Source organism: Hemitrygon akajei, chromosome 5 (genome assembly GCF_048418815.1).
Source record: "Hemitrygon akajei chromosome 5, sHemAka1.3, whole genome shotgun sequence".
Taxonomy (NCBI): domain Eukaryota; kingdom Metazoa; phylum Chordata; class Chondrichthyes; order Myliobatiformes; family Dasyatidae; genus Hemitrygon; species Hemitrygon akajei.
Genome location: NC_133128.1, coordinates 125,348,185 through 125,374,991, shown reverse-complemented (window position 1 = coordinate 125,374,991; position 26,807 = coordinate 125,348,185). Strand labels below are relative to the sequence as shown.

At 46.0% G+C, this 26,807-nt stretch overlaps 1 protein-coding gene across 7 annotated transcripts in view; it reads right to left on the bottom strand.

The window, feature by feature from the left end:
* map3k13 (mitogen-activated protein kinase kinase kinase 13) overlaps positions 1-26,807 on the bottom strand; it is a 179,956-nt gene that overhangs the window by 29,100 nt on the left and 124,049 nt on the right. For all 7 annotated transcript variants that reach the window (XM_073046402.1, XM_073046404.1, XM_073046401.1 and 4 more), the window contains 8 exons: positions 25,187-25,797; positions 19,980-20,163; positions 18,655-18,846; positions 13,326-13,484; positions 11,727-11,885; positions 10,562-10,670; positions 9,229-9,338; positions 8,493-8,609 (listed from right to left, as the gene is read on the bottom strand). In XM_073046402.1, the coding sequence (XP_072902503.1) occupies positions 8,493-8,609; positions 9,229-9,338; positions 10,562-10,670; positions 11,727-11,885; positions 13,326-13,484; positions 18,655-18,846; positions 19,980-20,163; positions 25,187-25,724 (1,568 nt within the window). In that variant the 5' untranslated portion in view covers positions 25,725-25,797. The remainder of the gene's footprint in view (positions 1-8,492; positions 8,610-9,228; positions 9,339-10,561; positions 10,671-11,726; positions 11,886-13,325; positions 13,485-18,654; positions 18,847-19,979; positions 20,164-25,186; positions 25,798-26,807) is intronic.

Sequence of the window (26,807 nt, the reverse complement as noted above, 5' to 3'; positions counted from 1 at the left end):
AGAGGACTAGGCAGAAGACCAGGCCAGCAGGGACTGGATGGGTGGAAAGGCCTGTTTCTATGCTGTTGTGCTCTATGAAACCTACATGGAGTAGATTATGATGAAGTCACCTACCTGGTTCCAAGATGAGGGACAGTCAGGTTGAAAGGATGCGGGGGTGGGGGGAGATGAGGATAACCATGTTTTTGGATAAATAACATAGAAAAGGGCAAGAGGTTCTTTATACGTTTTGTAACTCCAAAATATAAAACTAATTTAAATAAAACAGGCAGCCGGCAATGCGCAACTTACTTTCATTTTTACTTTAAGTGAGCCATGCACGTATGACGTGGTAGTGTGATGATGTAAGCCATTCACATACTTTTACATATAACTCCTCATGAATTATTTAAAATTATTTAAACTAACAAGAATGTTTAATCAAACAATATAGTTTTAATATTACTCACATATTACTGAAATACTAAATGCACAACATTGCTTAGCTATAAACTCCCAACTCCCTATTTCATGTTTATAATACTATATAATTCAACTACTATATGAACTTTAAATTGTCACATTCAAGCCTGAAGATTTAATCGCTGTGGGAGTATTTCTTACTCTTGTGGGATAATGTTTTTCCTGACCAGGTGGGAGGGGGTCACTCTGCTTGGCAGGTGAGACATGTGGCTGAGAAATAATCTCAGCTTCTGGAGCCTCCTCCATGGTGGTTGTTGTAGGTGACTCTGGGACTGCAGGAAGAGGTTCTGACACCTTCCTTCTCCTTTCTCCCAGATGCTCCATCAGCATTTCCATGATTAGTTGTCCTCTTGAATTTGTTCTTGTACTTTTGTCCTCCAAGAAACAGAGCCCCTTTCTGCATGTTAGTGGAACACCCTTCTGTGGATTGAAAATGGACACTAGTCGTTGATGATCAGTAACGAGAGTAAACACTCTCTCATACATGTGTTGGGATATGGTTGGAACGTTCTACACCCCAAACCAGACCGAGGCCCCTCTGTCAATCTGTGCCTAATTTTTTTCTGCAGTGGTAAGGGAACGTGATTCAAATGCTAAGGTGTTCACTCAAAACATGTGACATGACTACACCTATACCATAAAGTGAGGCATCACAGGCAAACTTCACTGGACGATGTGGATCAGAATGTGTGAGTACAATGACTACGTCACCATTTCCTTTACCTTTTGGAAAGACACCACACTGTGTTGTCCATTGTCATTTCTTCCCAATCTGTAGAAATGAGTTCAAGGGGTGGAGCACAGTAGCCAGGTTTGGCAGGAGCCTTTTACAGTAATTGACAAATCCTAAAATGGACCACAGCTGTGACATGACCTTTGGCACTGGGGCATCCACCACTGCTTGAATTTTCTCAGCACACTTGTGTAATCCTTGTGCATCAATGGTGTGACCACAGCAAGTGATGCTTGGTTTAAAGAATTCACACTTGTTGCATCACTCTGCGCCCATAATCTTCTAATCTTTGTAACACTGTCTGGAGATTTTGGAGATGTTCCTTGTCATCCTTACTGGTAACGATGTCATCTAGGTAACACTGAGTGCCTGGATAACCGTGCAGCATCTGGTCTACAGCTTTCTGCCAAAGTGTGGGTGCAGGTGCCATTCCACAGGTAGGCTTATTATAGCAATAAAGGATACTATGAGTGAATGAACTCTTCTTGGGCTTCCAGCTAGGCACAGGTATTGATTTTAACTGACGTTTCGATAACAAACTCTGCCATCTTCATTGGAGATGATGCCTGAGCACGTCTAGTCTGGCAGTATTTACATCCCCGTCATCTCTCCCTACTGATTCAATTAGGTTTCCGCTGTAAACAAGGTGTAAGCAAAACTGGCACTCGCTGATCATTGGCTCTTTCATTTGCTTTAAAATACAGATCAATTTGCTCAGCAAATATATTCCTGTTATCTCTCGTTCAATCGAACGTGTCTATCATTCCAATAATATTTATTTCTATTTCTGCTTTTTTTAAAAAAATTATCACCCACTACTCACTGTTTATGAACCCATGAATTTGTCCATTTTCTGCCTTTTTGTTTAGACTTGACCATGTCTATCCCAAAGAGGCACATGCTGTGCTTTTATATAAAAACTCAAACGTTTGCTTCCTTCAATAGATAGGTGGTCATCTTAGGTTTATTTAAAACTTCCTTGTCACCACTGATATGTTTCATAACTCCAAAAGATACAAGTAATTGAAAGGAAACATGGAGTTGAAAATATGTGTCTTAGTTTCATTTTTACTTTAAGTGAGGCACACATGTATGACGTGGTGGCGTGATGATGTATGCCATTCACGTACTTTTACATAGAACCTGTAAAGAGTTATTTCAACAACAAAGAATGCTTAATCAAACAATATATTTACAATACTACTGAAATATTAAACACACAACAGTTCTGTCTTCTGATCACCAGATTTTTAGATATTAAGGTTATTAGATTAGTACAGGGAAGTGGTACTGTGGTAAAAGACCAGCCTTTTTAGGGCTTTCACAGGCCCTGGGTAGTATTGTAAAACCTAGGAATATGAGTACATGGTTTTGTCATTAAAGTACTCATCGGAGAGGAATTGTGGAGAGGCTTGAACAGTTATAGGCCCTGGAGCGAGGGGCTGTGATGGCTTTCATGCTTCCTACAACATCTTAATCCTCCTTGCTAAATCCTGAAAGCCCCATACAACTGGAGAATAACTGATTCTGCCAGTAGGAAAGGAGATTCTGAGCACGGTTTAACACAAGTCATCAGACCAAATAATTAAAGTGATTCTGCTAAGCGACAACACTCTTCAAAGACAAATAGATGAAATGTCTGAGAATGTGGAAGAATCACTGTGCAAAATTCTTGGGGAACAGAATTTGCTCTGCAGTTAGATGAGTCAACCTTGCCAGGCAACAAGCCTTTGCTTCATAAAAGATGAAAGCATGGTTCAAGAGTTGTTACTTGCAAGGGGACTAGAAACAGATACAAAAGGGGAATTCAACATTTCAGGTTGTTGAGCAATTTTTGCAATGAGAAAGACATTCCGCTCACCAACGTTCTTGCCTGTGAAACAGACGACAGGACACTATCTTGGGTTATTACTTTCTTGAAGAAAAGCTGTACCTAACATTCACTGTGTAATTCAGACAACATCTCGTCACAAAAATATAAATGATCGGCTTCTAAATACTGTTATCATAGCAGCAAATAAAATCAAGTCCCATACTCTCAATTCTCGACCATTTCAAGAGTTTGTATGAGAATGATGAACAGTTTGAAAGCTCGCAGTTGCACACAGATGCCTTTCAAAAGGAAACTGCCCGAGATACTTCTATGCACTTTTTGCATCAAATATTAGGCATGACATTGCTTATTTGTCAGAACTATTCACAAAGCTTAATGAAATCAATCTTCAATTGCAAGGAAATTATGTGAATCTTATCAAAATCAAATCAGTCGACTCCACATTTCTGTCCAAGTTGACCCTATTTAAGTGCAACACTGGTCGTTGCAACCTTTCCCAATTTCTGAGCCACTCTTAGTAAGAAAAATAAAGATTACCAGATGATGATCTTCAAGTACACTGTGCCCGCCTGGGTGGGCTGATAAAGACATGTCAGAGATTTTGCAGGATCTTCTCTTCAATCAAATTCCAGATTGGGGAATAAATCCGCCCCTGATTACTTGCAATGAGGAATTAACAGGAAGAATGGAGGAAGAGCTGATCTCACCACAAAGTGACTGAGCCGAAGCCAAGGTACAAAAAAAAAATCAAGACTTTTGGTTGCAGAAGGAAATCTCTGAACACTACCTAGCACAGTGGAAAGAAGTCAGTCATCCTGTATTGCCTTGACAACATAACGTGTAGGGGAACAGTGTTTCAGTGCAGTTGCCAAACCTCTTTGAAAGCACAAAGCAGCCTGCAAATTAATGAAGATGGGGATCTGAGACCCCTTCTCAGTGACATTCAGCCTGATGTGGAGTCGATAATACCAAGTGCAACCATCTCATTGAGAGGTGCAAAAGCAATGAGGTGAATAGTTGGACAATTAATGTACGCTCTAAAATTGTTGATGACAATTGTTTTTAACTGTAATTAAATAAATTAATAATCTTATTTGCCGCTCTGAATAGACTTGAATAATTTTTGCAATTGTTTGTCACTGCTTTGAATTTGCAGTCCCTATTTTCTTTCACTGTGCATCGTTAATCAAAATTCTTTACAGTTTTTGATGTAATGACCAGAAAGGGAGAGGGGGTGCTCAGGATGTGGCCTGGGAGCCAAGGGGGCAGTAACCCAAAAATGTTTGGGAACTGCTGGTTTGGAGGAATATTGGCCAAACATGGGCAAATGGGACTAACTTAGATGGGAATTTTGGTTGAAGAAAAAGATTAAAAGATTAGCTTTATTTGTCACATTTACACCGAAACATACAATGAAATGTGTTGTTTGTATCAACTCAAATCGACAAGGATTGTGCCGGTCAGCTTGAAAATGCCGTGGTGCTGCCAGTGCATGCCCACAACTTCCTAACCCTCACTGTGCAGGCTTGGGAATGTGGGAGGAGATCCAGAGCACCTGGAGGAAGCCCACAGGGTCAGAGAGAACATACAGTAAGAGCTGGAATTGAACTCTGATTGGTGATTGCTGGTGCTGTACAACAATATGCCAATCACTCCACTGCTGTGCCCAAACATGGTACAGGTAGGTAACGTGGTCAGCACAGGACTATTTCTGTGCTGTATGAAACCATGATCCTCCAATTACCTTCCAGCTTACTTCAGTAAACCTTTCCTTCTTTTTCCCTCCAATCTGTAAGATATTACACAGTCATGCTTCACCCGGTCATTCTGTAAGAAAACCCTTGCTCAGCCTGAACATGGAAACGCTCATACAATTAACCAATATGACTTCGAATCGCATCACTGGTATGGTGGGGCCACGGCACAGGGCTGGAAAATGTTACAGAGGGCTGCAAGCTCAGCCAGGCCTCCCCAGGGTCCTGGATGTCTTCAGAAAGCGATGCTTCAAAAAGGTGGTATCCGTTATTGAGGACCCCCATCACCCTGGACATGCCCTCTTCTGATTACTACAATAAGAGAGGAGGTACAGGAACCACAAACACACTCAATGTTTTAGGATCAGCTTCTTCCCCTCTGCCATCAGAACTCTGAGCAGACAATGAACCAAACCGTGAGCATTATTTCACTGTCTTTGTTCTCTTTCAGCACTTATTTATATATACACATATAATAGTGCATAAATATTTATATACCTCTGTACATATATAAAACACTATTTTACACAAGAGATTCTGTAGATGGTGGAAATTCAGATTAACACACACAAAATGCTGGAGAGACTCAGCAAGTCAGGCAGCATCTATGGAGAGGAATAAACAGCTGGCATTTCGGGCCGAGACCTGGTAAAGGTTCTGCTGAATGGTCTCGGTCTGAAATGTCGACTATTTATTCCTGTCTATAGATGCTGCCTGACCTACTGAGTTCCTCAGCGTTTTGTGAATGTTTTACACTGTATCTCAGAACTAGTGACAATAATACACCGATTTACCAGTCTGGCTGCACTCACTGCTGCCACTGTGTCACCCCCCAATACGCTTTGTCAATATGTTTAGATCTGTAATTATCAGGTAGGAAGTGGTTCACTCTGCAGCTACTCCGCATATGATAACGGGGCTCTGGAACAGAGAAATACAAGGCGGTGCAGGCAGTAACACCCCTGGTGCTGCCCGATTACTGGCAAAGGATCCAACGCTCAGGAGGAAAGTGGGACGACACAGAGAAATGCGAACCCAGCCTGGCTGGACCCGGATACAGGAGGCAGGAAAAATATACACAAACCCTGGTTCGACCCCACTGTCGCCTCATTACAGGAAGGATACAGAAGCTTTAGAGGGTGCAGAGGAGATTTACCAGGATGCTGCCTGGACTAGAGAGCATGTCCTCTGAGGACAGATTGAGCAAGCTAGGGCCTTTGTCTTTGGAGCGAAGGAGGATGAGAAGTGACTTGATAGAGGCGAACAAGATGAAAGAAGATATAGATTGAGTGGATAACCAGAGTTTTTTCAAGGGCAAAAATAGCTAATACAAGGGGACATAATTGAAAGGTGACTGGAGGAAAGTACTGGGGGATGTCAGAAGTATGCCATTTTTTATATAAACACAGAGTGTGGTGGCTGTGTGGAATGCCCTGCCAGGGCTGGTGGTAGAGGCAGAAATATTAGGAGATTTTTTAAAAAACTCTTGGATAGGTACCTGGATGATAGAAAAATGGAGGGATATGTAGGAGGGAAGGGTTAGAATGAGCAGGTTAAAAGGTTGGCACAACACTGTGATGCAAAGGGCCTGTGCTGAGCTATAATGTTTACATTTTATGTTAAACCGGACAGTGGAACAGGAGCAAGAAAGACAAATGACCGAACAAGGCAACCGAAACCACAGACTGGAATGAGCTGAGGTACAGATGACCAGACCCCATTGCTGGTCACTGCAGAAAGGGGGACACTTGCAAAGCAGGTGAACAGAGGCAGGTCTGATCGGGAGCAGGAAGGGAATTCATCACAGGAATGAAGGCGCTCTTACATTTGAGGCATTGAGACCACGAGCCAATGCAGATCATTGCAGCATAAGGAGAGGACCCCGGCCCACAAGCATGGTCATACGATCATAAGCCATTCAGCCTATTGAGTCTATCCGCCATTCCATCGAGGCCGATTTATTTTCCCGATTCTCCCACTTTCTCCTGTAACCTTTAAATCAAGAACCTATCAACCTCTACTTTAAATATATCCAATAGACTTGGCCCCTACACCCGTCTGTGGCAATGAGCCCCACAGACTCACCAACCTCTGAATAAAGTTGATGCCAGATTAAACTAATCCCTTCTGCCTGCACACGATCCATATCTCTGAATATTGATGTGTCTGTCCAACTCCACTGTCATACCTCCTTCCACCACCCCTCCCATTCCAGACACCCACCACCCTCTGTGTAAAAAAACTTGCCTTGCCCATCTCCACTAGACTTATTCTCTCTCACCTTACAGCAGTTCCTTTAGTATTTTACAGTTCTATCCCGGCTCTTGCTTGTCGACCCTATTTATGCCTAAGAACTGTATAAACTTCACTCAGGTATGTATGTATTTGGGGACAGAGTGCAGAATATGCCCTTCTGCACCAACAAGCAACTCCCAATTTACGCCTGATCACTGGACAATTCACAATGACCAATTAACCTACTAACCAGCAGGTCTTCGGACCGTGGGAGGAAACCGGAGGATCTGAAGAAAACCCACGCATTCCACGGGGAGGATATACTGCCACCTTAACGCTGTCGGGTTTGAACTCCGAACTCCGATACCCTCCCCCAGCCTCCGCTGCTGCAGAGGAATCAGTACAACCTCTCTTTATAGCTCACGCCCTCTAATGCAGGCAGCGTCCTGTTAGACACTTCTGCGCTCTCTCCATAGCCACTGCATCCTTTCTGTAATGGGGGGGGGGAAACAGAATTGATTACAATTCTCCAAACAGAGCCTCACCAAAGTTTTATCTTGCTCCGACAGGGCCTCCTGACTCTCCTACTCAGTGCTCCCACCAATGCAGACAGAATTGCTGAATCCACACAAAACGCTGGTGTCACTCAGCAGGTGAGGCAACATCCACGGAGAGGAATTAGTAAACTAGTTTACTAACTAATAGTAGAGGGAACAGTAGAATTCATGTTTTAAACTATCGGCCCAGGGTCAGTGTGATTATGTTGTTGTTAGTGCAGAGATAATAAAGTGTGAGCTTTGATTAATTAAGAATTGCATAGTGAGTTGCCTAATCTAGATCTCACGATACTAATCAACACTTTCCTTACCTAGTCTGTTAAGCGCAGCTGGAAGGTAATATACGGATCAACTCCAGCCTCAACTTATGCCCTGTGAAGCAGCTTAGCCAATCAAAGCCTAGGGGACTGAGCAAGGCCGATAAAAAGGGTAGGGGGATCCACGATCAGACGGCATAGCCACAGAATAGAGGAACGTCCCTTTAGAACAGATATGAGGAGGAATTTCTTTCACCAGAAGGAGGTTTCATAGCCAGAAAAGTCACTGGATATATTTAAAATGGAGGTTGATGTTATTGATTAGTAAGGGCATCAGAGGTTATGGGGAGAAGGCTGGATAACGGGGTTGACAGGGATAATAAATCATCCATGATGAAATAGCAGAGCAAGTTAACGGGTCAAATGGCCTAATTCTGCTCCATGTCTTATGGTCAAAAATGCTCAGAGTTCTACCCTGTTTATTTATTTATGTAATTCGGAGCAATTTGTATGTTACCATTGCTGCAAAACAACAGATTTCATGCCATCAGGCCAGTGGTAATGAGATCTGACCCAAAGAGAACCCTTGCCCCACGCTCCCAGATGCTGAAGCGCCTTGTCGCGAGCTACCTCGGGTTACACAGTTACTTTTGTACCTACTTGATGAGTTCTTTCTCTCTGATCTCCAGTTGCAACATGATGGCGCTGAGTTCCATATAGAGATTGTTGGCTCGTTCCAGCTTCCTCTCGTAATGCTCTCTGATATCGAGGGCATGCCTGGAACAGAAATAAGCAGCAGAAATGTCACTTGGCAGCTCACTCTACTATTTCAGAAAGTGCGTTCCATCAGTGCTCAAAGACATGGCAGCCCTTCCCTCTAGTAGCAACCACGAGGCAAGTTTCCAGCTTCAGCTCAGGGATGGAGAGGAAGGCTGGACTGTGCCCATCTGATCCTCACAGTGTGCTTCTCCCTGAATGGAGGGTCAGGCCTTCAACTACCGGATGGGCTGAGCTAGCATCGTAAAGGAGATTTTCAGCTATTTCTTCAGGCCTGAGGTGGAGGTGAGAGTAAAAGAGTACAAGAATAAACTATGCAATGCCTTCTCACTCATAGTCAATGGTTTCCAGACTGTTCTATTGCTCTTCCTACACATCATTAGGACTTTTGCCACGCATGAGGCCCCCTGGGGTGGTATACTACAACAATAATTGAGGGGTTCCCCCACCCCTCAACCCAGCCCCTCGGCTAATGTGGTAAGATACCACAATAAACTCTTGTAGTAAGCAAGAGTTAGACAACCCATGGGCGTTCCAGCTTCTCAGCCCAGAGTGATACGAATGGTCACGATTACAGCAGCACTTCTTGGTAAAGAGAACAACCCAGCACCCAGCATACCTCAGCTCCTCCCTCCTCCGTCTGATCAATTCTTCATCTAACCGGTGGATGCACGTTCCTTCACTCTTTATCTTTTCAAAGTGCTTCTTCACCTCTTCCCTCCATTCAGCCTGCAAGCAGAGATCATTTGCTTTACCGGCGGGGGTTTCCCACTGGGACAAGGCGCACCACCGCATGCAGCTCGTGCCCACGCACAAAGGTGACTGTTGCTCCACACCAAACCTTGATTGACGGTGGAGGTTCCATGAACAGACCCAATCTTCAGCGCCAGTGTGGTCCCACTCATGGCAGGAGTCACTGGGTTGGGACTGAGCAGGAACGTTGGCTCTCTCTCTCTCTCTCCAGTTCAGGAGCCTCAATTACAAGAGGTCCCCATGGTTCAGCTTGAGAGCCCACAGACAGCACCTTTCTGGCCCCCGTTTTTCGAACATTCGCTTTACGACAGCTCGCTGTTATGAAAGACCTACATTAGTACCTGTTTTCGCTAACCGGAAAATTTTCGCTATTACGAGAAAAAGACGCCCGCTTTATACGTGTGTTTACCCCGAGAAAGACTACCATGACTGTGAAGCCTTATGCGGGCAGTTGTGTGCGTAGGCGTGTATGTACTGATTTTTTCCCTCCAAATCGACTTTGGCTCACTGTCTTCCCGATTTTGATAAGTGAAACTACACCATACATACAATATTTCTACTTCATATAGGCTGTGTATATTTATCATATCATTCCTGCTTTTACTATATGTTAGTGTTATTTTAGGTTTTATGTGTTATTTGGTTTGATTTGGTAGGTTATTCTTTGGGTCTGGGAACGCTTAAAAATTTTTCCCATATAAACTAATGGTAATTGCTTCTTCGCTTTACGACATTTTGGCTTACAAATGGTTTCACAGGAACGCTCTACCTTCGAATAGCGGGGGAAACCTGTACTGGGGTCCTGGTCTTAAGTTTCTTCATAAGCTCCCTCGCTTCCCTCCAATAGCTATGGGAGTTGCACCAGCCAATATCGAAGCTTTAGGGATTCTATTGATGTTGAGATTTACACACGGCAAAGGCAAGTGCATGGTTCAGGTCCCACTTCCCCAAATTCACATTAATACCCACCCCAGGGGGTTTTCAATGCTGGTTTCTGATACCTACATATGTCCAGCTGTTCACACAAATTATAGGCAAGGCAAATAAATCTAATGGCTAAATTCAACCAGTTTGACTGACTGCACCTGGGCTACTGCTTTGTTGCCAAGGGCAACAGGCCTTGTTCAGCAGAGCATAGACTGGGGAACGCTGTGAATGGGATCTCTCTTGGAGCGTCTCAGCCCGTCTCCGTGAGTTACCTGGGATTTGAAGTAGGTCTCCTGAGGGGTTCCAAGCACGTCAGCGGATGCGATGTCCAGGTGGAGGAGGATCTGTCGGAAGGACGGCCGGTTGCGAGGTTTACTGTGCCTGAAGAAAAGAGCAGTTGCAGGTCAGAAGGTCATCTGCACCCACCACTGGCCCAACGCCATATGCATTAGCTCCATTGGGCTGGTACCACACGGTGGGCCGAAGGGCCTGTTCCCATGCTGTACTGTTCTACATCAGCTGGATTCTATCTCAGCCTTTCTGCGGCTACAGTTTTCCAATCATCCCCAAGGCGCCAAGCAAACACGCAGCCTTCGGAAAGTCAAGGGACATGGTATTCACCGAGGCCAGGAGGCCAACTAAAACCCAACTGACCTGTGGATGTGCCTACAGGAGAGATAGGGACATCAGGGGAGAGCTGCAAAGACACACACAAGGGGTGGGGGTAGGGAAGGAAAGGGGGTAGGGAAAGAAAGAGGGAAGAGAGAGCTGGGGAAGGGAGGCAGAGAGTTGTGGGGGGAGGCAGAGTGCTGGGGGGGAGGCAGAGAGAGATATATCTGTAAGAAGCTAGGACACCTTTGACAGTCTCCAAGCATACTAGAGTGGTGGATCAGCTCCATTCATGCCTCTGGTTGTTAACGGTTGCAATTTGCAGACCTCCTGTAGGCTCCACTCTTTGCCACCAGAGGGCAGTAGAATACCGTATACCCAGGTCACACGGGGGAGAGGAGAGTCACTGCTGCATTCTCCTCTCTGTCTGTCCCCACCGTGCAGTTGGCCAATCACTTGTCACTCGGGCATCAAAAACATCAAACACCGGGTGAAATGTGGCATTTGTGACAACAACCAACACAGTCCGAGATTCTGCTGGGGGCAGCCCGCAAGTGCAGCCTCACTTCTAGCGCCAACATACCCTGTCTACAACTCACTCACCCTAAACCATACCTCTTTGGAACATGGGAGGAAACCGGAGCTCCCGGAGGAAACCCGTGCGGTAACAGGGAGAACGTACAAACTCCGTACAGACAGTGGCGGGAATTGAGCCCTGATTTGTGATCGCTGCTGCTGTAATGTGCTATACTACCCCCCGCGGTACCGTGCCGCCCCACGTGGTGGGTAACCTCACTTAGCTGCAGAACCTCCATCACTGCTCCTCACCAGGTTTGCTTCATGAGGATCTTGAAGCCGTCAGGACAGGTGGAAGGGACAGGCAGGTGCAGGCTGTTGCTGCCCACACCCCAGATGATGGCCGAAGAATCCACATCCTTGTAAGGTACCTCCCCGGTCAGTAGCTCCCATAGCACCACACCGAACGACCTGTGCCAAAGAGGGGGCAAACACAAGACGCAGGTCAAATTCAAAGCCTCGTCAAACGAATTGGAGGGGCTTAGCTGTGTCTGAGCAAGCAAAGGCCAGCAGCAAGCCTATGCAGACCACAGCCACCAGGGGGCAGCTCAGTAACAGCCAGGCAATTCATTGGCCAGAGGTGACTTTTAATCCAGCTCCAATTATTCCTCTTTTCCTTTATCCATCTCTTTACCTATCTACCTATCTCTCTATTTATTTATTATTGTAATTTATAATATTTTTATTCACCCTGCACTGCACTGCCAGCACCAAACAGCAAATTTCACGACATTTGTCAGTGATAATTAAACCGATTCTGATTTCACCCACTGCAGTAACGTAAGACCAGACCAGCCTCCCATGAAATGGACAACTCACCCTTCCTCACCAGCGCCTAACCACATCGCACACGGCAACAATTCTCACTGTATTCAAATCTTCACGGAGCAAGAGGAAACTTTGTTATTTTATCTTATGTCTGTGGTCTCTCATTCTCGACCCAGAACCAGGTGAGGGAAGCAGAACTAAGAGGACCGTGCGGAGGCAAACCTTTCCCCTTAACGTCCGTGTCCATGGTCGGGTGGCATAAGGAAGATCTGTGGCTGTAAACTGGAATGAACACCCTGAGGAGGTGCTGGAGGGAAAGACTCTCACATCATTCACAACATGTTTAGAGAAGCATTTGAAATGTCAAGGCTAATTAAAGACTAAGGGTCAAATATTGGAAATTGGTTAATATAAACAGGTAACACAGGACCAGCATAGAAACAAAGGGTTGTAGGGCCTGTTTCATACTGTCTGAGATTGTCTGTGTTTGCTCACATTGCCTTTCGACAATTCAAAAGCACGCACCACCAGGCTCAAGGGCAGCTTCTGTTGTTAGAATAAAGACGGACCCCACAATCTACCTCGTCATGGCCCCTGCACCTTGTTTTCTCTGTAAATGGAACACTATTCTTCATTTTCCTGTTGCTTTTCTCTTATATTCCCTCCATGTACTTATCTTTGAAAGGATCTGAAAGGGGCTTGTGAAGTTTATCACTGTATCTTGGAATATACTATGACAATTACAAGCCAATTCCAGTTCCAACTTTGATCACACTGCCCCTCAAAATAAGCTCTACTGAAGCAAACTTCTTATTTTCAATTCTTTCTGGAAATTAAGAGCTAAATATCTGTTAGTGGCTGTGAAAGCCAAGTCATAGGGAATACTTAAAGTAGAGGTTGGTAGGTTCTTGATTAGTTAAGGTGTCAAAGGTTATGAGGAGAGAGAATAGGGTTGAGAGGGATAATAAATCAACCACAATGGAACAGAATGACAGAGCAGACTCGATGGGCTGAATGATCTCAATCTGCTCCTTTGTCTTGTGGTATTATTGAGAAGTTACACCACCACAACACACAGCTTACCAAATGTCCACCTTCTCCGACACAGGCTCGTTGCGAATCACCTCAGGGGCCATCCAGGCTACAGTGCCAGCGAAGGACATCTTTGTGCTCTTATCACTCAGCTCCTTGGAGGTGCCGAAGTCCGAGATCTTCACAGCGTCGTCGTGGGTAACCAGCACACTGAAACACAAGGCAGGATCCAACTCGACATCAGGGCCCCAGTTGTGCTTAAAGGTCAATGGGCCTGGGCCTGTTGAGAGACCCCTTCCACACCACCCCTCCTTCTCTAAAACAAGGCATCTTTTGCAGAGATCACTGGCATCTCGTGTGCACCTGGTCATGTGGATTAGGGTGCCAGGACACAGCTATCTAATATCAGGGACCAGAGGGCAGTGCTCACACAAACAGTGATTCAACACATACCTAGTCTTTCCTTCATTAGAACTTGTAACACTCGCATTATGTATACGTTCCTGTAGTTTTTATAAACCGCCTAAATGTCAGTCTGCATGACTACTTTTGTTAAGGAGGTGCTTAGGTATATTGTTATGTATACAGGTGTATTTCTATCCAAGTCAAAGCAAATTTATTATCAAAGTATGTATACGTCACCATATACGACCCTGAGATTCATTTTCTTGCAGGTATTTACAGGAAAATAAAGAAATGCAGTAGAATTTATGAAAAACTATACACAAGCAAACTGACAGACAACCACTTTGCAAAAGAAAACAAATTGTACAAATAAAAACTGAGAATTGTAGAGTCCATGAAAGCGAGCCTATCAGTTCAGAGTTAGGTGAGTGAAGTTATCCACACTAATTCAGGAGTCTGATGGTTGTAGGGTAATAACTGTTCCTGAACTTGCTAGTGCGGTCTCGTGTACCTCCTTCCTGATGGAGAACAGGGGATGGACTAGATTTTGGAGGTCCTTGATGATGGACGCTGCTTTCTTATGACAGCTCTCCTTGCAGATGTGGTCGATGGTGGGGAAGGCTTTGCCTGTGATGGACTGGGCTGCATCACCACTATAAATCAGGTTTAATATTACTGGCATATGCCGTGAAATCTGTTGTTTTGTGGCAGCAGTACATTGCAATACATAATAATAAAAAATATTAATGACAATAAATATAAATTTTAAATTAATAACTAGTGCAAAAAGAGAGCAAGGAATTGAGGTAGTGTTCATGGGCTCATTGTCCACTCAGAGATCTGATGGTGGAGGGGAAGAAGCTGTTCCTGAAACACTGAGTGTGTGTCTTGGGTCTCCTGTCCCTCCTCTCAGATGGTAGCACAGAGCCGAGGGTACACCCTGAGTGAATGGGAGTCCTAACGATGGAGGTCGCCTTTGAAGGTGAATCGTAAATAATATACAGTACAATTGCTTTGTGTAGTTCTGTGATCACAGACATTTTTCATGTGCGTGTAAATGCACACGTTTACTAGGATTTCTATATTTATTTATATATGTGGAGCATGCACGTACATTTACTGGAGTACTGAAGGGGATGAGGCTGGTCATTTAAAACGGAGGTGTGTAGAGATCTCTTCCCTCAGAGGGTAGTGAACCTCTGGAATTTTCTGAACTCCAAGGGAGGTGGAGGGCAGATCATTTTGTGTAATTACGATGAAGCTAGGCAAGTACTTGAAGCAGCATCTATTGGAGAATAAAGTTGCATTGTCTGCTGTGTAACCAAAACTATGCATCCAACCTATTAGCCAGAATGTAATCTCTGCATTGTCTCTGTACTACTGAACACATCAATGCCTTGAGAATATAACTAACAGTGAAAGTAAGCAATGCAGAGTTAACGGTGGTAGACGGGATCGTGGAATGGTGTGATAGTATGGGGACCAGTCAAAGCCGGGAAGGGGAACACGTGTTCCAAAGAGTAGACTAGAGCAAGTATGGGCTATGGAGTGGTGTGATGGTATGGGGACTGAGATGGGAGACGGGGTATGCTAATGTAACTGAGATGGGAGACGGGGTATGCTAATGTAACTGAGATGGGAGACGGGGTATGCTAATGTAACTGAGATAGGAGACGGGGTATGCTAATGTAACTGAGATAGGAGACGGGGTATGCTAATGTAACTGAGATAGGAGACGGGGTATGCTAATGTAACTGAGATGGGAGACGGGGTATGCTAATGTAACTGAGATGGGAGACGGGGTATGCTAATGTAACTGAGATAGGAGACGGGGTATGCTAATGTAACTGAGATGGGAGACGGGGTATGCTAATGTAACTGAGATGGGAGACGGGGTATGCTAATGTAACTGAGATGGGAGACGGGGTATGCTAATGTAACTGAGATGGGAGACGGGGTATGCTAATGTAACTGAGATGGGAGACGGGGTATGCTAATGTAACTGAGATGGGAGACGGGGTATGCTAATGTAACTGAGATGGGAGACGGGGTATGCTAATGTAACTGAGATGGGAGACGGGGTATGCTAATGTAACTGAGATGGGAGACGGGGTATGCTAATGTAACTGAGATGGGAGACGGGGTATGCTAATGTAACTGAGATGGGAGACGGGGTATGCTAATGTAACTGAGATGGGAGACGGGGTATGCTAATGTAACTGAGATGGGAGACGGGGTATGCTAATGTAACTGAGATGGGAGACGGGGTATGCTAATGTAACTGAGATGGGAGACGGGGTATGCTAATGTAACTGAGATAGGAGACGGGGTATGCTAATGTAACTGAGATGGGAGACGGGGTATGCTAATGTAACTGAGATGGGAGACGGGGTATGCTAATGTAACTGAGATGGGAGACGGGGTATGCTAATGTAACTGAGATGGGAGACGGGGTATGCTAATGTAACTGAGATGGGAGACGGGGTATGCTAATGCAACTGAGATGGGAGACGGGGTATGCTAATGTAACTGAGATGGGAGACGGGGTATGCTAATGTAACTGAGATGGGAGACGGGGTATGCTAATGTAACTGAGATGGGAGACGGGGTATGCTAATGTAACTGAGATGGGAGACGGGGTATGCTAATGTAACTGAGATGGGAGACGGGGTATGCTAATGTAACTGAGATGGGAGACGGGGTATGCTAATGCAACTGAGATGGGAGACGGGGTATGCTAATGTAACTGAGATGGGAGACGGGGTATGCTAATGTAACTGAGATGGGAGACGGGGTATGCTAATGTAACTGAGATGGGAGACGGGGTATGCTAATGTAACTGAGATGGGAGACGGGGTATGCTAATGTAACTGAGATGGGAGACGGGGTATGCTAATGTAACTGAGATAGGAGACGGGGTATGCTAATACGACTAAGATAAGAAATTACTATAAAGAATACTGTGAACTAGGCTCGACGGACAATTAGTGACACGCTCATTAATTGTCTCAGCTTTTGTTTGCAAATAAAGGCTTAAACTTCTCGAAGAATCTTCTGCGTCTCCTGGTTATTTCAAGAAACCACGACACATCCATCACCAAGGACCCACACCATCCAGGCCACGCTCTCTTCTCGCTGCTGCCATCGGGAAGGGGGGACAGCAGCCTCAGATCCCACACCATCAGATTCAGTAACAGTTATTACCCTACAACCAGCAGGCTCCTGAGCCAGTGTAGACAGGTCTCTCACCCCATCACTGAAATGACTCCACAACCCGCGGACTCACTTTCAAGGACTCTGTAACTCATGTTTCCAGTATTATACAGTTAGTTATCGTAGTTATTGTTTGTATTTGCACAATGCATCTTCTTTTGCACACTGGTTGTTTGTCAGTCTTTGTGCGTAGTTTTTCAATGATTCTATTGCACTCCCTTGAGTGCCTGCAAGAAAATGAATATGTATATATTGACATTGATAATAAATTTCATTTGAACTTCGAAAGATTGAGGAATTCATGGTAATGGGGAACTGGAACAGAAGAAGAGTTGGAAGCAGCACAGATCAGCCACAATTGTACTGAACGGTTTGGTGGGTTGAGGGGCTCTTATTTTTCTTGTGTTTTTGTGTTCTCATGCATATTTTTACATGTAGATATGCTTATTTTTGTTTACATGTACGTTGTTTACTTCAAGATTGTTTACTGTCATTCTTCAGTACACAAGTGTAAAAGAGAATGAAGTGTTTGTTACTCCGGATCTGAAGCAGCATAAAAAAAACATGAACACAATAAATATCAATATAAAAACACTGCTATGAAACACAAGGGGTGCGTGTGTGTGCGTGTGTGTGTGTTAGACAACTCAGAACTTTCTGCTCACTGCAGCTTCAGGTTTGGAGATGCCCGAAACGGCCAGCAGTAAAGATGAAATGATCACAAATTCAACAAGTTAGGAACTATGAAGTATTTGAAGGTATCGATAATCTTAAATGTTACAATGAGAATGAAGGTTTGGAGGAGTGTGCTGTATGAAGGTCATTGTGTACACTGGATGAATTCCCTCATGAATAACCATTAAGAACTAACATAGTTTCATAGTACTATTGGTAGTAATCTAATCTGTATTTCACATAAATACATCATTTATTATTCAGCTTGTGTTTTTATACCTTTTTAATCATTTCTATGAAACTTCAGCTAATTGGGCCAGTCAGTTAATTATACGGGTCCAGATCTCCCCTCAGCCTCCACCGCTCCAGAAACAAGTTAGTCCAGCCCTCCTTACAACACGTGCCCTCTAATCCAGGCAGCATCCTGGTAAACCTCTTCTGCATCCTCAACAAAGCCTCGACCTCCCTCCTATAACAGGGCGACCAGAAATGGATGCAATACTCCAGATGTGGCCTAACTAGAGTTTTATAAAGAAGCAACATAACTTCTTGACTCTTGAACTTGGTTCCTTGGCTAATAAGGCTCATATGTCTTTTTAACCCACCCTACCAACCTGCGAAATCACTTTTAGGGACTTGACCCCAAGACCCGTCTGCACATCATCAAACTGTTAAGGATTTTGCCTGTAATAGTGTACTGTTCCTTTACCTTAGATCTCCCAAAGTACAACACTTCACATTTAGCTAGTCCCATAAGCCACCCACCTTCCTATCGCCTGGCTTCACCGATCATCTGCCAGTTTGTACTCCTTCCTCTCCCCGAGCTTTTTATTCTGGCTTCTTCCCCCTTCCTTTCCAGACCTGACGAAGAGTCTCAGGCTGAAATGTTGACCATTTATTCCCTTCCATAGATGCTACCTGACCTGATAAGTTCAAGTTCCTACAACATTTTGTGAATATGTTTTTACTCTAGTCCATGAAAGTTCCTCAGAGACTGAATCATGTCCCCAATCTCACTTCTGGTGACCCACTACCATCCGAACGCGTCACTGGTTCATCCGGACTCATGTGTTGGTTGCTTACTCACTTGGGTGACTTGAGGTCCCTGTGGATGATCTTGTGGAGGTGTAGATAGTTCATTCCGCTGGCGATTCCCGAGGACCAATCCACCAGTAAGCGGGGACTGATCTTCCGGCCTGCCCGTAGAACCTCATACAGCTGTCCGTGGGCACAGTACTCCATTATAATGCAGTAACACGGGGCCTGCGTGCATACCCCCCTGGGGAGAGACAAACACACGGGATGCTCTTATTGCTGGAGGGCAGATTGTCCCAGGGACTACAACCCCTGGCCCCGTTCACTGCTGACTGCTGGGCCCAACACTGTTCACAAGGCATGGCTGGCAATTCCTTCTTCTCCCATACTGCCCCTTCACAGTTGCCACCATCAACCATTCACAGTTCCACGGTGACCTACTGCGTCAGAATTAAAAGCATTCACAAAGGACGTTACTGGGGCTGGAGGGCCCACGTTTTGAGCAGAGGCCAGATAGTCATAGAGTCACACAGCACCAATTCAGGCCCTTCGGCCCAAATGGTCCTTACTAACCCAAATGCCTCCTAAATGTCGCAATTTGTACCCTACTCGATCACTTCCTCTGTTAGTCTGCGGAGGGATGACCTTGTAGAGTTTATAACAATCATGAGGGGCATAGATAAGGTCCAGCGTCTTTTCCCCGGAACGGAGGAGTACAAAAATAGAGGGCGCGGGTTTAAGCTGCAAGGTGAGAGATTTAAAGGAAACTGGAGGGTCAGCCAGAGGGTGGTGAGTATATGGAACCAGCTGCCGAGTGGTTGAGGCAGGTACATTAACGAGATTTAAGACGAGATTTTTGAACAGGTACGCGGATCGGAAAGGTTCAGAGGGATATGCCGACAAATGGAACTAGCTCCGCAAGGCACCTTGGTCGGCATGGATGAGTCGGGCCAGAGGGCCAGAGGCCAGAGGGCCTATCTCAATGCCGTGTATCTCTGTGACTATCTCAACCTCTGAGTGGCTTTGTGATAAGGAAACACTGAACTTCCGCAACAGTGCACCACTGGAAACTGTCCGGGAAGCTGCCCAGCACAGTCACAGTCTTTCCCGAGAGCTTGTGTTTGGCCTCATTCTGCAATGTATCCCCCTTACCCTCTGCAGACAGCGTGCTGCAAGCGCCTTCTCCCAGCTGCCCTGCAGTTTGTACAGCTACACCGGTCCCATACCAGACAGGATCATTACCAGAATGGGTAAAATGCCTTCCCCACTCTGACCACAGGGCTTGTCTCTCCTGTCGGTGAGTTCATCCCTGGGACAAAACTTGGTGTGTGACCCCCAGCCCCCCGCCAAAAGGCACGGCGGAGATGTGAACTTTACTTGAATGCGATGATGTTCGGATGCCTCAGCTTCCTCAAGTGCTTGATGTCCGTCTCCTTCTGCTCCCGGACCTTTTTGATGGCCACATCTTCGCCCCGGAACTTTCCGAGGAACACAGCTCCCTGAGCTCCGCTCCCCAGCCACTGGAGCTCCGAAATCTCCTCGAAGGGCACCTCCCAGGAATCTGGCAAAACAGGAGGCACACCAGCATCAAAACCTCGGCAAAGGACTGCGCACATCAGAAACCCGACCTGACAGCGGGAAGTACCCCGGGGGCTTCCAGAAGCACAGCCCCAAATCACGTGGCCCCGAGAGGTACGCTCGGGAGGTCCTGCAGATGCTGGAAATCGTCAGTAACACACACGGAATGCTGGAGGGACTCAGCACATCAAGCAGCATTTATGCATGGGAATTAACGGTCCATGGTTCAAGCCGAGACCCGAATGCTAACGAAGGGTCTTTGCCCGAAACGTTGACTGTTTATTCCCCTCGATAGATGCTGCCCGGCTTGCTGAGTTCCCCTAATACTTTCTGCGCATGGCCCCCAACGAGACAAGTACCCAACAAGGCATGCAGAAAGTTTGGAGAGTTGAGCTGTTGGGAACTGGGGGAGATGGAAAGTTGAAAGATGAGCTTATTGGCACTGGTGGTTAGAGGTAGTGACATTAAACAGTGGGTAGGCAATAAAGCAGAGGAAATCCATTCCCTTTAGGGAAGTAATACCCATCACCACAAGTAAATAACATCAAAGCCTACACAGGGTTTCTTCGGGGTTTTGTGACTGATAAAAAAGTGCCTACTTCTGGCGTGAAATCCAACTGGAATCCATTTTCACACATCCCACCACTCCATCAGTTTAACTGGATGTTTCCAGTTTAACTGGACTGCATGACCATAAGACATAGGAGCAGAATTAGGCTGTTCGGCCCATCGTGTCTGCTTAGCCATTCCATCATGATTGATTTATTGTCCCTCTCAACCCTATTTCTCCTGCCTTCTCCCCATAAACTTGTATGCCCTTACAAATTAAGAACTTATCAACCTCTGCTTTAAATATACCCAGACTCGGCCTCCACAGCTGTCCACGGCAATGAATTCCACAGATTCACCACTATTTCCTACAGTGGGGGAGTCTAGGACCAGAGGGCACAGCCTCAGAATAAAAGGATGCATCTTTAGAACACAGATGAGGAGGAACTTCTTTAGCCAGAGGGTGGTGAATCTTTGAAAATGGGATTGAGAGGGATAATAAATCAGCCATGATGGGATGGTGGAGAACACTCAAACGGCCAAATGGTCCAATTCTGCTCTAATGCCATCTACAAGTTTGCAGATGGCACCATCATAGTGGGCCGGATCTCAAACAATGAGGTGACAAAGAGATAGAGGAAAGAGACAGAGAGCCTAGTGGCATGGCATCAAGCCGAGCCAGAGCCCTAACCTTTCCTTCACTGTCAGCAGAAAAGCCGCTCATTGACGTCGGGAAGTGGAGAGGAGTGCGTGTTCCTGTTTGTATCAATGGTGCTGAGGTGGAGACCGTTGAGAGCCTCAAGTTGCGAGGTGCAAATATCTCCAAGAGCCTTCTTGAATGCTCTGGCCAACAAAATGCACCATTGCTTCCTCAGAAGACTAAACAAATTCAGCTTGTCCCCTTTGACCCTCACCAGTTTTACAGATGCACCATAAAAAGCATCCGATCTAGGTGCATCATGGCTTGGGAACTGCTCTCTCCAAGACAACTATGCACAGCCCACACAAACCAGCCTTCCCTCCATTGACACTGCCTACACTTCTCACTGCCTCTGGAAAACAGCCAGCATAATCAAGGGCCCCTCTCACCCCTGTCAATCTTTCTTCTCCCCTTCCCCACTATTGGACAGAAAAGACATAATCTTGAGAACATGTACCACCATGCTCAAGGATAGCCTCTACCCAACAGTGATCACACACTTGAACAGATCCCTCATACACTACAGATGAATTCTTGTCCTTCCAATTTACCCGATTGTGACTTGCACCGTATTTCCCCGCCTGCACTGCACTCTCTCGGCAACTGTAACACTTCTGTTACTGCTTCCCCTTCCACTACCTCAATGTACAGATCTGATGAAAGTATCTTGTATGGATAGCATGAAAAACAAAACTGTTCACTGTATCTCAGCACACGTGACAATAATAAACTGAGACACAGGGGTAGAATCAGGCCACTCGGCCCATCAAATCTGCACCGCCAATTCGTCATGGCTGACTTTCTCAACCCCATTTCCCTGCCTTCTCCACCTAACTGTTGACGCCCTGATTAATCAAGAACCTATCAACTTCCACTTTAAATATGCCAAATTACTTGGTCTCCACTGCCATTTAAAGAAATTCCTCTGTTCTAAAGGGACTGTTGGTTCATTGTATTCTGAGGCTGTGCCCTCTGGTCCTAAACTCTCCCAATACAGGAAACATCCTCTCCATGTCCACTCTATCTAGGCCTTTCAATATTTGATAGGTAGACCCAACACTGAGGAACACTGTAGCATGAAGAGACCAAGATCCTGATTACAGGCACACAGGGCAATGAAGAACATATACACCCCACACCCCACAGACACACTGATAGATACACGATACTACAAGAAATAGAATACTAACTGGCGTGTAAGCAGACACACAATAACTCCAAATGAAACTGGACAGAATGCTGACAGGTAAATAATACTAATTAGTACAACAAACAGTAGAACTCCACCAGTCTGGTACTCTCAGGACTTTACTGGCTGTCAGCTTTTCCAGGCTACTGATGAATACATTAAAATCCTTCAATTTTAAGGAATTAAGTAATAGTATGACACATTTTCCAATGAACTCAGTAAGTTTGAAGGGAGCATGGGAAACAGGGCCAATCAGCCTGAAGGGGGCCCAGGGGATTGAACCTGATGAGCAGAAAGCAAAGGAGCACACGGTGTCCCAGTGAGGCTCTTGTCACACAGAATCAGGCCAGCTCGAAGGGAGAGCAGGACACAGTTAAATCGAATCAGAACCAGAATCCGGAAAAGTATTACTGACATGTATATAAAATGTGTTGCTTTGAGGCAGTACAGTATATTACGTATTACTATATAAAATTAGTGAGGTCGTGTTCGCGGGGTGATTCATTGTCCGTTCAGAAATCTGACGGGTGAGGGTAAGAAGTTGTTCCTAAAACGTTTGAGTGTGTGCCTTCAGACCCCTGTGTCTCCTCTCTGATGGTAGTAACAAGATGAGAGCATGTCCTGGGTGATGGGGGTGGGTTCCTTAATCATTAACAACAATTTGGTCATTGGTTCATTACTGTCACGTGATTCAACGTACCGCGAAAAGCTTACACACACAGATCATTTCATCGCATCAGTGCATTGAGGTAGCGCAAGGGGAAAACGGTAACAGAACGCAGAATGAAGTGTTACAATTACAGAGACAGTGCAGTGCAGGCAGTGGTAAGCAGCACAGAAAATAACAAGGCAGAGAGTCATCATGCCACAGGTACATTCGAGAGTTTTGTCACACTGGGTTAGAAGCTGCCTTCAGCCTGATGCTTTCAAGCTTTTCTGCCTTCTGTAGGGGTTAGTATAGGAGAGTAAAAACGTTTTCCCCATTACGTTTAAAGGGAGTGTGGAAATGGGACCCTGGTGAGTTTCAGGGTCAGCAGGACACAGGACTTGGTGTGATTAACGTAAGTGTGGGAAATGGAATGGTGGGGTAGTGGTTAGCATTGTGCTTTACAGTGCCAACAAACTGGGTTCAATTCCTGTCAACACACTCACACACACACACACACACACACACACACACACACACACACACACACACACACACACACACACACACACACACACACACACACACACACACACACACACACACACACACACACACACACACACACACACACAACAGTGGAGGAACTCAGCAGGCCAGGCAGAGTCTACCGAAAAGAGTACAGTCCACATTTTGGGCCGAGTCCTGCTGAAGGGTCTCAGCTTGAATCATTTCCATCGACGCTGCCCGGCCTGCTGAGCTCCTCCAGCATTTTGTGTGTGTGTGTTGTTTGGATTTCCTGCAAATGTAGATTTTCTCTTGTTTCAGATTCAATTCCTGCCGCTGCCTGTAAGGAGTTTGGATGTTATCCCCGTGACCGTGTGGGTTTCTTCCAGATGCTCTGGTTTCCTCCCACAGTCCAAAGACGTACGGGTTAAAAGGTCACGTGGGTGTATATGGGCAGTGCGGGCCCGTTGGGCTGTAAGGGCCTGTTACCAGGCTGTATCTCCAAATATAAAAATACATTTGTAAAAGAACCAGGTGCGTTTAATAGGAACACTGGAAACAGGGCCTAGTGAGTTTAAAGTGAAATACACAGGGAATGTGGGAATTGCAGGAACCGGGGATTTAAAGGGAACACTGGAAACAGGGCCTGGTGAGTTTAAAGTGAAATACACAGGGAATGTGGGAATTGCAGGAACCGGGGATTTAATGGGAACACTGGAAACAGGGCCTGGTGAGTTTAAAGTGAAATACACAGGGAATGTGGGAATTGCAGGAACCGGGGATTTAAAGGGAACACTGGAAACAGGGCCTGGTGAGTTTAAAGTGAAATACACAGGGAATGTGGGAATTGCAGGAACCGGGGATTTAATGGGAACACTGGAAACAGGGCCTGGTGAGTTTAAAGTGAAATACACAGGGAATGTGGGAATTGCAGGAACCAGGGATTTACTGGGAACACTGGAAACAGGGCCTGGTGAGTTTAAAGTGAAATACACAGGGAATGTGGGAATTGCAGGAACCAGGGATTTACTGGGAACACTGGAAACAGGGCCTGGTGAGTTTAAAGTGAAATACACAGGGAATGTGGGAATTGCAGGAACCAGGGATTTACTGGGAACACTGGAAACAGGGCCTGGTGAGTTTAAAGTGAAATACACAGGTAAGGTGGGAATTGCAGGAACTGGGGATTTACTGGGAACACTGGAAACAGGGCCTGGTGAGTTTAAAGTGAAATACACAGGGAATGTGGGAATTGCGGGAACTGCGGATTTAGAGGGAACACTGGAAACGGGGCCTGGTGAGTTGAAAAGAAGCGCTAGAAACAGGACCAGCGGACTTTGAAGGGAGGGTGGCAATCATTGCCTGGTGAGACGTTACTGACCGGTATGAGGAAAGACAGCACCGATGGCACATACCTTGCTGTTGCAGCTTGTAATCCGTGGAATAGGCTTTTCCAATGATGTTCCACACTGGTCTTAAGCAGCCAAACAGCCCCTCCAGGAATCCACCCGAGCCAGACCCCGACCCCGAGCCTGTGCGGTTATAGTGAACCCTCATTTCATCTGGCTTGCTGCGGTCACCGTCACCGCCACTGCCACCATCCCCGTTCCCGTTCCCATTCCCATCCTCGGCGGTCCTGGTGGGCCCAGCCTCCTCGTGCTCCCTCAGCTGCAACACGCTGTTCTCAAAGTGGTCGCGGGAGTCCTCGCTGAGGCTGGTCAGCACGGTGACGGTGACAGCGTGGTTGGAGTTGTCCCCGTGGGGCAGCCCCTTCTCCTGCAGGTTATCCAGGATCTCGGGGGGAGAGTACGCCGGCTTGTGCTCCACTCCTCGGACCCTGGCCCTTTGCCCCGGCGTCCCCAGCTCTTCCTTCAGGTTCTGGTTGATGAGGTTAGAGGGGGGCGACCAGGTCAGAGCCTCCTGCGGACTGGCCATTACACTGTGTGTGTGCATGAGGCAGACGGCCAGGGATGGCTTTCAGTTCAATCCCAGGGTACAACCAAACGACAAGGCCAGGCAACCAAACCTGCAAGGAAGTGAGAAAGATCCATGAGTAGCCAGCCACTCTGAGCAGGCAGACCATAAGATATAGGAGAAGAGTTGGGCCATTCAGCCCATCGAATCTATCATGCCTGATTTATTATTCTTGTCAACCCCATTCTCTTGCCCTCTCCTGTAACCTTTGACGCCCTGATTAATCAAGAACTTATCAACCTCTGCTCTAAATATACCCAATGACACGGCCTCCACAGCCATCTGTGGCGATGAATTCCACAGATTCACCACCCTCTGACTCAGAAATTCCTCCTCATCTGTTCTAAAGGGTCACCCTTGTATTTTGAGGCTAAGCCCTCTGCTCCTAGACTCTCCCACTATAGGAAAAATCCTCTCCACGTGTACTCTGTCTAGAGCTTTCAATAGTCGATGGGTTTCATTGAGATCCTCCCTTCATTCTAAACTCCTACCAGTACAGGCCCGTAGCCATCAAACGCTCCTCATTCTTCACTTCAAAAGGGAAGGATTGATGCAAGATCAGGCTTGATGTTGGAAGAACCGATTGAAAGCCACTCAGGGCCCTCATTTCCCCGTCAGTGTCACAACACATTCAGAGAGTAGTGGTATTTGCTCTGCTTTGTGTGACACGTCCCACCCCGCGCCCCCCCCCCCCCGACATTCCCATCAATGGATTTATTACTGGGTTTCCTGCGACCTCTCACCTACTTTTCACAAATGAGGCAATGGTTTCTGAGCTTGCGGGTGTGGCTGTGTTCATATCTCTTCACGACACTGACTGTGCACCTTGAGTACACTTCTAAAGCTCTTCAGGCAGATTGACATCATGAAAAACACTACAGAAATCTGCTCTTCTTACCTCTGCCTTGAGAGCTGGACTCTCCATGGCCGCTTTATCAGCTACACCTGCTCGTTAACACAAATATCTAATCAACCAATCAAGTGGCAGCAACTCAATGCATAAAAGCATGCAGACACAGTCAAGAGGTTCAGACCAAACATCAGAATGGGGAAGAAATCTGA